The sequence below is a fragment of the Oncorhynchus masou genome, chromosome 29 (assembly GCF_036934945.1).
Source record: "Oncorhynchus masou masou isolate Uvic2021 chromosome 29, UVic_Omas_1.1, whole genome shotgun sequence".
Lineage (NCBI taxonomy): Eukaryota > Metazoa > Chordata > Actinopteri > Salmoniformes > Salmonidae > Oncorhynchus > Oncorhynchus masou.
The window spans coordinates 74,297,501-74,309,262 of record NC_088240.1 but is presented as its reverse complement, the minus strand read 5'-3'; the positions used below and the strand labels follow the sequence as shown (position 1 = coordinate 74,309,262).

The following is an 11,762-nucleotide window of genomic DNA, read 5'->3' as shown; positions in this document are numbered from 1 at the left end:
CTTGGAGTCACAAGATGACATGGTGTGTGGTCCTTCCACTACGACTCGGGAAACCATGTAGTTTATTAGGCTACAGATTTAATTAATTATGATGAAATTCACAGGCTGGTAAAAATGCAAGGAGATGAACTTGATGCTCCTTTACAATAAATTTTGAGGTTCTCATTCTGCCATTTGACAAATTAAAATAATCTTGCTCGTTTATCCATAATAATCTCATCAACCACACTGTATCTGCTAGCTGTTGTCTAGGGCGCAAGTGCCAAGACCAGAGTGAGCATATTTGCTATATAAAGCAAACATTTTTGTGACTAAACCCTCAGCAGAGTTGAATATGCGATTAAAACCAATTTATTGGTTATTTTATTCAGTACTTGGTAATTGAACTGCAAAAGTGTTGTATGTGTACTACATCATCATGCAGTCTTTTATCAGCATCAAGTTAATTTGTTGGAAACACATTGCGCATATTGTTTTAATACGGATTTTACATTGCGCATATTGTTTTAATACGGATTTTAGAATATTCACATGAAAATCTGTCGCCAATGGGATGGAAACCTAGCTTCCGAGAGAGAAAATATCATGCAACAGACTTCTCATCTCACACTGATCCAGAACAAAGCCTGGGACTAGATCAGGATATGTCTGCATTGTAACATGCCTTCTGCTGCTGCGGATGCTATAGATCTGGCTTTGATCATGTTTAATTAAACACACAGTAATAACAGCATGGTTGGTCCGGCGACGCCCTCATAATTATAGCAGAGAAACGTTTTTCATGGCTGTTTTGATTAACTGTGTAAATCTAACACTCTCCTTAAATAAAAGGCCTTGCTCTAACTAATTGGATTGTTCATCTTCAGGCCACGTTGGTGTGAAAAATGATGCAGTTATGCACATGCACTCTATCTCTCTCTCTCTCTCTCTCTCTCAATTCAATGTTCAATTTGGGGGGTTTATTGGCATATGTATACATATGGAGGTGTACCTGTGGATGTATTTCAAGGCCTACCTTCAAACTCAGTGCCCCTTTGCTTGACATCATGGGAATTTTTTTTTTTAATTAGCCAAGACCTCAAAAAAAATTGTAGACCTCCACAAGTCTGGTTCATCCTTGGGAGCAATTTCCAAACGCCTGAAGGTGCCAAGTTCATCTGTACAAACAGTAGTACACAAGTATAAACATCATGGGACCACGCAGCCGCCATACCGCTCAGGAAGGAGACGCATTCTGTCTCCTAGAGAGGAACGTACTTTGGTGCGAAAAGTTAAAATCAATCCCAGAACAACAGCAAAGGACCGTGTGAAGATGCTGAAGGAAACAGGTACAAAAGTATCTATATCCACAGTAAAACGAGTTCTATTTCGACATATCCTGAAAGGCCGCTCAGCAAGGAAGAAGTCATTGCTCCAAAACCACCATAAAAAAGTCAGACTACGGTTTGCAACTGCACACGGGGACAAAGATTGTACTTTTTTGAAAAATGTCCTCTGGTCTGATGAAACAAAAATAGAACTGTTTGGCCATAATGTCCATCGTTATGTTTGGAGGAAAAAGGGGGAGGCTTGCAAGCCAAAGAACACCATCCTAACCGTGAAGCACGGGGGTGGCAGCATCATGTTGTGGGGGTGCTTTGCTGCAGGAGGGACTGGTGCACTTCACAAAATAGATGGCATCATGAGACAGGAAAATTATGTTGATATATTGAAGCAACATCTCAAAACATCAGTCAGGAAGTTAAAGCTTGGTCACAAATGGGTCTTCCAAATGGACAATGACCCTAAGCATACTTCCAAAGTTGTGGCAAGATGGCTTAAGGACAACAAAGTCAAGGTATTGGAGTGGCCATCACAAAGCCCTGATCTCAATCGTTTAGAAAATTTGTGGGCAGAACTGAAAAAGCGTGTGCAAGCAAGGAGGCCTACAAACCTGACTCAGTTACACCAGCTCTGTCAGGAGGAATGGGCCAATATTCACCCAAGATATTGTGGGAAGCTTGTGGAAGGCTACCCTAATTTGACCCAAGTTAAATAATTTGAAGGCAAATGCTACCAAATACTAATTGACTGTATGTAAACTTCTGACCCACTGGGAATGTGATGAAAGAAAATAAAGCTGAAATAAATAATTCTCTCTACCATTATTCTGACATTTCACATTCTTAAAATAAAGTGGTGATCCTAACTGACCTAAGACAGGGAATGTTTACTAGGATTAAAAGTCAGGAATTGTGAAAAACTGAGTTGAAATGTATTTGGCTAAGGTGTATGTAAATGTCCGACTTCAACTGTGTATATATTTATTTGTGTATATATATATATGGTTTCCTTCTATATATATAACAGGGTCAACAGCCAAGAGGAGGAAGAAGAGGAGCAAGGATGCATGGTGGAAGGCAAAACAGAGGAAGAGGCAGAAGAGGACATAGGCACATATCTGATGACAGAAGGGCCACTATTGTAGACCGTGTTGTCAATCATGGTCTTACAATGGCTGAGGCGGGTCGAAGGGTGCAGCCAAATATGGGGAGATCAACCGTGTCCTCAATAGTTCAAACGTTTCGAAGAGAGAACAGGTATGTCCACCAATGTACAGTGCACTGTTACTGTATATAAGCAGTCTACTGTATACTTCCTACAATGCTTCATATTACAGTAGTCCACTTGTATCTCACAGCATACAGAAATATACTCTATGCAGATACATACTGCACCTTACATGCACCCACCTGTATGTTTTACAGTAAAATGTGTGTTCGCATAGTTTTTGTCTATGTGAAAGTGTGCGATGCATCACTGCATTTTTCCCCACATAGGACTGCAAGATTACCTCAAATCGGTGGCAGAGGACGCCTTTTCACACCTCAACAGGAGGAGGCTATTTGTACCATGGTCCGAGCAAACAATGCCATGAGACTCGGGGAAATACAAAGGACCATTATAGAAGACAACGATGTCTTTGAAAACATCCATACGGTTAGCATCTCAACCATCGACAGAGTGCTGCATAGAAACCAGATGAGTATGAAACAGCTGTACCGTGTACCATTCCAAAGGAATGAGGACAGAGTTAAGGAGCTACGGTACCAGTATGTACAGGTAAAACATATATCTATGTAACTACTTTACAGCAACATTTTATAGTGATACATAGTACAGTAAGCATAAACTGCACATATTCCCATTGCTGTGGAAGGAACATGCAATATATGTACATTTTATGTCACTCTTCCTTACCAAAACAAATTCAACTGTGTGTTCTGGGATATAGCGTATAATGGAGTTGGACTTAAGTGAACCCTCTCACAACTTTGCATACGTGGATGAGGCTGGCTTCAACCTGACCAAATGCAGAAGGCGGGGTAGGAATATCATCGGTCACAGAGCTACTGTGGATTTGCGGGGAGGAAATATCACCATGTGTGCTGCTATTTCGGAGCATGGTGTCCTAACCCATATCCCCCTTATAGGGCCATACAACACCCAGCATTTACTCAACTTTTTAGAGACTCTCTACAGGGCTCTCATCCCTGATGATGAGAGGGGTCTGTTTAGAGGGGATTTGCCAAAGTATGTGGTCATTTGTGATAATGTGAGTTTCCATCGATCAAACATCATAAGGCAATGGTTTGTGACCCACCCGAGGATGGTCATAGAATTCCTCCCACCTTATTCACCATTCCTTAACACAATTGAGGAGTTATTTTCAGCATGGAGGTGGAAGGTGTACGATCGCCAGTCACACACACAGATGACCCTGCTGGCTGCAATGGATGCAGCATGTGAGGACATCACAGTAGACACCTGCAGAGGATGGATAAGGCATTCCAAAAGATTCTTTCCACGTTGCATTAGAAGGGGAAAATATCCGGTGTGATGTGGATGAGAATATGTGGGCCGACAGACAGGAACGTCTGGATGTGTAGAGACAGCACAACAGTGCTGCGGGCAAAGTTGTGCCTTAGGGGTGGTTTCCTGTGTTTCTTTCTAATTTCATTTTTTCCCCCTTTGTGCCCCTTGGGTTGTCCAGTCTCTGTCAATCAATAACCCACATACAGTAATATGTAAATAGTACTGTTGAAATTGATATATGCTATAGAAGTGCAGCCTTGTGCATTTTCAATACAGTAACTGTCATCCAAACTGTAGCCTAAGTTTACAGTTACATTGACAACATGCCTAAACATTTTGACGACCTTGTTCGTGAATAATGACTCAATGACACTGACATGATCATTGGCATGAATATTTACTTTTGAGAGATTGACTAGCTTTAGAAACATATCTATTGTATATTGCAGTTTGTAAAAATAGTACTGAGAAATGCACTTATTATTTTGCACATGTTAGGGATGATGTGAAAAATGCACCAAAGTGACTGAGAAAAACTGTAAGACACTTTATGTTGGTGTTTCCCTAATTTTGACAGGTACCTGTACATCATCATACATCAATCCGCCATCTCTATTTTTCTCTCTCTCTCAGTCTACCGGTTTCTCCTCAAACCCCACCTTCAGATCTTCACAAAAACAACATCTCTCTCTGCCTGGAATACATTATTGATGGAGAGCAGTTCTGGCTTGGGTGTCCATTCAAACGTTCCGTCTGCCTGAGAGCACAGTCCTTCCTGATTAGGCTGTGCTTCTCTAACCGCTGCCCACCGACCGACACGCTCAACCACTTCAATCAATGGCTGGGCCCACAACGGCCGATGCACCACAAAGGTCATTACCAGAGAAGAGGTCACACCGGTCACCTTACTACCATTAACTGAGGCTAACTGGGGCCAGTGCTACTGCTGGCACTTCCTATTTCACAGTGCTGGTGTTCACCTGGCATTGGGTAGGAAATGGTGTGTTAAGAATGTGTACTTTAAAAGTACTTACAGGAGATATTTCAAAATTAGGAAAACACCTTGTCTAATGGTGAAACAAATAAGCAATTCATTGGTGTTGCTGTGTAATTACCTTCTTATCATGTCTTACTTGATCATTTCTGTACCTTACAATAAAAGAAATGTCTGTACGTAACGTTTGGAAAATATAACACCCAACCTACAATGGTGGTTGTAATGAACTAATGGTGTAGAATGCTTATGACGGTAGGCTATCATAGGACAGAGATGTGCCTGTCATAATCGGCCATGACACATAAAACAGAAGAACTACTGATATAAACGCATTACAGTACATGAATCAGCTAAATGTTCATGTTTTACGCGTCACCTCAGGGAGGGTTATGTGACAGGGTATCATCTTCTCTGATGATTGATTTAGACGGACTGAGACGTCCTCGTGGTAGTGTTTAATCCTTCTAGAACACTATGCGTTATAGAACAAGCCATTCTAGTATTAGAGCACTGCTGGATGAAGTCAGGCTCTGATGGCTACTTCTAGAGATGTGTCACCCACCATTTGCTAAATCAGGTTTCAGTGTCATTATTCCAGCTAACCTGGGGATGTGTTCTGGACATGGTGTCTCCATTGTCCTACTGCCTACAGTGTTGGTTCACGTCAGCTGGTATAGGCTAGTATAGCTCGTGTCCTGGTGAGTCCATTACTTTGATTGCCATTTGACAATCTGTCTTTATGACAGCCTGCTGCGGAGCCTCATCGTCGATAGAAGACAAACACATCGATCCATCACGCAGCGACCTCCAGCAGCTTTTGTATCCAGCCGCACACGCAGATGGACAAGTTGAGTGCTTCTTGACAGAATCGGGTATTGATTGCATGGAAATAGTGGGAGCGTCATATTTTTCTGTGCATCTGACTTGACTGTCCTTTTTACCACCCTCTGTTCCTCTCTTTATCTGTTCCTCTCTCTCTCCCCCTCTCTCTCTCCCTACCTCCCTCCCTCTCCCTCCCTCTCTCTCTCTCCCTCCCTCTCCCTCCCTCCCCCTCCCTCCCTCCCTCCCTCCCTCCCTCCCTCCCTCCCTCCCTCCCTCCCTCCCTCCCTCCCTCCCTCCCTCCCTCCCTCCCTCCCTCCTTCCCTCTCTCTCTCCCTCCCTCCCTCCCTCCCTCCTTCCCTCTCTCTCTCTCTCCCTCCCTCTCTCTCTCTCTCTCTCTCTCCCTCTCTCTCCCATCTCTTCCCATGATTCATTAGCAGTCATGGATCCTTACGTATGTTTTTTATTCTCTTTCAACCCCTCGTCTGTTCTAGCTCTTTCTAGCCTTTCTCTCCTTCCTTCCTTCCTTCCTTTTCATCTTCCTACCTTTAGCTCACTATTCTCTATAGATGTTGTCATCTGCTGTGTCCTCTCCATCTCCTCTCACCGTGTTTCAGAACATTTCTAATTAAAGAGGAACAGACTCGTCTCCTGTGTTATTTCTGAAGTATTTTTTTATTTTGTCGTGCTTTGTATCTTTTCCCCTATAAAGAAATAGTTAGCTATATCAACATGACTATAAAATAAACAGTAGTGAAAGACGAGAAGGGACAAATAGACACAGGAGACAAAGATAGAAAGAACTAGAGAGACAGAGTCAGAGAGAAGTGGAAAGACAGCAGTTTCTATAGAAGAACCAAAAACAACAAACATGGGAGGTGTACATTTCTAACATTGACAATAATCATAACAGTAATAATAATAACAATCATAACAGTAATCATAATAACAATCATAATAGTCCAAATAATAACAAGAATTAATAAAACAAATCAGTAATACCGCAGGTATTTCATAAAGACAAATGAAACATTTTTTTCATATTTTCTTTTTTGTTTTGATCACTGGACACTAGTTTGTTTGTTTTTGTACCTCGAGGCTAATAATGTGTTAGTATAGTAGCTTCATAACGCTTTCAATAGTAAACTGTTATTTTTCTCAATTACTTAAAAGATTCATTTAAGTTATCTTACTGTATACATTTTTATACAAATAAAGAATTCAGAGATGTGTGTGTGTGTGTGTGTGTGTGTGTGTGTGTGTGTGTGTGTGTGTGTGTGTGTGTGCTTGGCATTCAGAAAAATATCCATCATGTATTTTTCCTTATTCATTACTTTCCTTTCACTTGTTTTGTTTCTCTTTAAGACATTTTAACATTTTTATCCCTTTAAGGGCATTTTAAAATAATTATGCTTTTCCTTAATGTGTCTCGTCGACTTATGTTCCCTTTCTTCTAACTCACAAAAGGAGACTGGCACTAATCCTTTCTTTATTGGCCAACAATAGAGGAGAGATAAAGACAGAGAGAGAGGGGGGAGAAGAAGAGGACTGGAAAGAGAGGTGAAGAGAGAGGGAGGGAGGGAGGGAGGGGGAAGAAGAGGACTAGAAAGAGAGGTGAAGAGGGAGGGAGGGAGGTAGAATAAGAGGACTAGAAAGAGAGGTGAAGAGAGAGGGAGAGAGGGAGGGAGGGAGGGGGAAGAAGAGGACTAGAAAGAGAGGTGAAGAGAGAGAGAGGGAGGGAGGGAGGGAGGGAGGGAGGGAGGGAGGGAGGGAGGGAGGGAGGGAGGGAGGGAGGGAGGGAGGGAGGGAGGGAGGGAGGGAGGGAGGGAGGGACAATTCAAAGAAGAGAAACAACAGTTCTGTTCTGCGAGGAAAGCAGTCATTCATAAAAGGAAGGTTTCTAAATTACCCAGAAAACATTGGCAGACTCCCTAGAACGGACGGCAAATACAATACCTGGGTTGTCTGCAGAATTGACTGAACAGTTCAGGTATACTTTATGAGACTTTCAGGGTAACACTCTGCAATGTTGTCAAATAATTATAGATGAGTTGCTCTCTGTTGGCTGATGTGCTTTGGCAATTTCAAGTAATCAAATTTAACATTCAAACTCAATAGCTTCTGGAAAACATACCGACCCCACCACATTTTTTCTCTCTCTTTCCTCTCTCTTTCTCCCTCCCTCTCCAATTACCACAGGGGAGGAAAGTGCTGAGGCTTTCTTTCTTGTTATCTCTTCTCTCTATCAAAATAATGAGCCTATTATCACTTTCCTCTATCTCTGCCATCCTCCCTCGCTCCTTCCTCCAGTACACCTACAGTATGGCACAGTTGTAATGTAAGGGCTGGACGGATCTCTCTTTCGGTCCCTGTTGTGGTCTGTGTTGTGGTTTATGTTGTGGTCTGTAATGTGGTCTGTGTGCAGTAGTATTACAGTCGATTCAGAAGGCCACCCGTCATGGCGTGTTGGGGGAGGGGTGTGGGTTTTGGGGATGGAGGCTACAGTAGGTACTCCTTCTTGCCCTGACTGGCATCATTCCCGTTGAGGAAAGCCTCCTGGACCTCCCCGTGCTCGTCCAACCCACTGGCCTCATGGGTAAGATATGAACCTGGGATAGGGAGAATGAACAGAGAGAGATGCAAAGACAGAGGGGAGAGGAGGAAGAGAGAGTCAGAGAGAGTCAGAGAGAGAGAGTGAGGAGGCAGAGAGAGAGAGAGAGAGCGAGTGAGCGATAGAGGAGGCATAAAGAGAGAGAAGGTTGTACAGCAGAGAGAGAGAGATGCAAAGACAGAGGGGAGAGGAGGCAGAGAGAGAGAGAAGGTTGTGCAGCAGAGAGAAAGAGAGGAGGCAGAGAGAGAGAGAGGAGGCAGAGAGCGATAGAGAGAGGAGGCATAAAGAGGGAGAAGGTTGTACAGCAGAGAGAGAGAGAGGAGGCATAAAGAGAGAGAAGGTTGTGCAGCAGAGAGAGAGAGAAGGTTGTACAGCAGAGAGAGAGAGGAGGCAGAAATAGAGAGAAGGTTGTGCAGCAGAGAGAGAGAGAAGGTTGTGCAGCAGAGAGAGAGAGAGGAGGCATAAAGAGAGAGAAGGTTGTACAGGAGAGAGAGGGAGACAGGTGAAGTGGTGTGGAGATTAGTTGTGACAGAGTAATATAATCCTTGTGACATTCTGTGAACCCATCAAAGCAATCTTTACCATATTGTTGAAGTCCTACCTGTGATTAATTATTAGTTCAGTTAGAATTAGGTCAGTACCAATTAAGTATAGGCTCCTGGGTATGATATGAGCCTGACAAAGGAAGAGGGGGAAAGGAGAGAGAGGGCCAAGCATGGTACAAATAGAGAAAAAGAGGGGCGGAGGCATAGAGAGAGAAAGATAAGGGTAGAGAGAGACAAAGAGAGAGAAAGATAAGGGTAGAGAGAGACACAGAGAGAGAAAGATAAGGGTAGAGAGAGACATAGAGAGAAAGATAAGGGTAGAGAGAGACACAGAGAGAGAGGGGGAGAGAGACACAGAGAGAGAAAGATAAGGGTAGAGGTTGACACAGAGAGAGAAAGATAAGGGTAGAGAGACACAGAGAGAGAAAGATAAGGGTAGAGAGAGGCACAGAGAGAGAAAGATAAGGGTAGAGAGAGACACAGAGAGAGAGGGGGAGAGAGAGACACAGAGAGAGAAAGATAAGGGTAGAGAGAGACACAGAGAGAGAAAGATAAGGGTAGAGAGAGACACAGAGAGAGAGAGGGAGAGAGAGACACAGATAGAGAAAGATAAGGGTAGAGAGAGACAAAGAGAGAGAAAGATAAGGGTAGAGAGAGGCATAGAGAGACAAAGATAAGGGTAGAGAGAGACACAGAGAGAGAAAGATAAGGGTAGAGAGAGACACAGAGAGAGAAAGATAAGGGTAGAGAGAGGCATAGAGAGAGAAAGATAAGGGTAGAGAGGCATAGAGAGAGAAAGATAAGGGTAGAGAGACACAGAGAGAGAAAGATAAGGGTAGAGAGAGACACAGAGAGAGAAAGATAAGGGTAGAGAGAGACACAGAGAGAGAAAGATAAGGGTAGAGAGAGGCATAGAGAGAAAGATAAGGGTAGAGAGAGACACAGAGAGAGAAAGATAAGGGTAGAGAGAGGCATAGAGAGAGAAAGATAAGGGTAGAGAGAGACACAGAGAGAGAAAGATAAGGGTAGAGAGAGACACAGAGAGAGAAAGATAAGGGTAGAGAGAGGCATAGAGAGAGAAAGATAAGGGTAGAGAGAGGCATAGAGAGAGAAAGATAAGGGTAGAGAGAGACACAGAGAGAGAAAGATAAGGGTAGAGAGAGACAGAGAGAGAAAGATAAGGGTAGAGAGAGACACAGAGAGAGAGGGGGAGAGAGAGACACAGAGAGAGAAAGATAAGGGTAGAGAGAGGCGCAGAGAGAGAAAGATAAGGGTAGAGAGAGACACAGAGGGAGAGGGAGAGAGATACACAGAGAGAGAAAGATAAGGGTAGAGAGAGACATAGAGAGAGAAAGATAAGGGTAGAGAGAGACACAGAGAGAGAAAGATAAGGGTAGAGAGAGACACAGAGAGAGAAAGATAAGGGTAGAGAGAGACACAGAGAGAGAAAGATAAGGGTAGAGAGAGACACAGAGAGAGAAAGATAAGGGTAGAGAGAGACACAGAGAGAGAGGGGGAGAGAGAGACACAGAGAGAGAAATATAAGGGTAGAGAGAGACACAGAGAGAGAAAGATAAGGATAGAGAGAGACACAGAGAGAGAGAGGGAGAGAGAGACACAGAGAGAGAAAGATAAGGGTAGAGAGAGACACAGAGAGAGAAAGATAAGGGTAGAGAGAGACACAGAGAGAGAAAGATAAGGGTAGAGAGACACAGAGAGAGAAAGATAAGGGTAGAGAGAGACACAGAGAGAGAAAGATAAGGGTAGAGAGAGGCACAGAGAGAGAAAGATAAGGGTAGAGAGAGACAGAGAGAGAAAGATAAGGGTAGAGAGAGACACAGAGAGAGAAAGATAAGGGTAGAGAGAGACACAGAGAGAGAAAGATAAGGGTAGAGAGAGACAGAGAGAGAAAGATAAGGGTAGAGAGAGACACAGAGAGAGAGGGGGAGAGAGAGACACAGAGAGAGAAAGATAAGGGTAGAGAGAGGCGCAGAGAGAGAAAGATAAGGGTAGAGAGAGACACACAGAGAGAGAGGGAGAGAGATACACATAGAGAGAAAGATAAGGGTAGAGAGAGACATAGAGAGAGAAAGATAAAGGTAGAGAGAGACACAGAGAGAGAAAGATAAGGGTAGAGAGAGACACAGAGAGAGAAAGATAAGGGTAGAGAGAGACACAGAGAGAGAAAGATAAGGGTAGAGAGAGACACAGAGAGAGAAAGATAAGGGTAGTGAGAGACACAGAGAGAGAGAGGGAGAGAGAGACACAGAGAGAGAAAGATAAGGGTAGAGAGAGACACAGAGAGAGAAAGATAAGGGTAGAGAGAGGCACAGAGAGAGAAAGATAAGGGTAGAGAGAGACATAGAGAGAGAAAGATAAGGGTAGAGAGAGACACAGAGAGAGAAAGATAAGGGTAGAGAGAGACACAGAGAGAGAGGGGGAGAGAGAGACACAGAGAGAGAAAGATAAGGGTAGAGAGAGACACAGAGAGAGAGGGGGAGAGAGAGACACAGAGAGAGAAAGATAAGGGTAGAGAGAGACACAGAGAGAGAAAGATAAGGGTAGAGAGAGACACAGAGAGAGAGAGGGAGAGAGAGACACAGAGTAGAGAAAGATAAGGGTAGAGAGAGGCGCAGAGAGAGAGGGAGAGAGACACAGAGAGAGAAAGATAAGGGTAGAGAGAGGTGCAGAGAGAGAAAGATAAGGGTAGAGAGAGACACAGAGAGAGAAAGATAAGGGTAGAGAGAGACACAGAGAGAGAAAGATAAGGGTAGAGAGAGACACAGAGAGAGAAAGATAAGGGTAGAGAGAGACACAGAGAGAGAGAGGGAGAGAGAGACACAGAGAGAGAAAGATAAGGGTAGAGAGAGACACAGAGAGAGAAAGATAAGGGTAGAGAGAGACACAGAGAGAGAAAGATAAGGGTAGAGAGAGA

The 11,762-nt window shown here is 43.5% G+C and overlaps 1 protein-coding gene across 3 annotated transcripts in view; it reads right to left on the bottom strand.

Moving 5' to 3' along the window:
• Positions 1–7,454: 7,454 nt before the first annotated feature.
• LOC135520510 (cell adhesion molecule 4-like) overlaps positions 7,455–11,762 on the bottom strand; it is a 237,282-nt gene continuing 232,974 nt past the window's right edge. For all 3 annotated transcript variants that reach the window (XM_064946112.1, XM_064946113.1, XM_064946114.1), the window contains one exon: positions 7,455–8,280. In XM_064946112.1, coding sequence (XP_064802184.1) covers positions 8,171–8,280 — 110 coding nt within the window. In that variant the 3' untranslated portion in view covers positions 7,455–8,170. The remainder of the gene's footprint in view (positions 8,281–11,762) is intronic.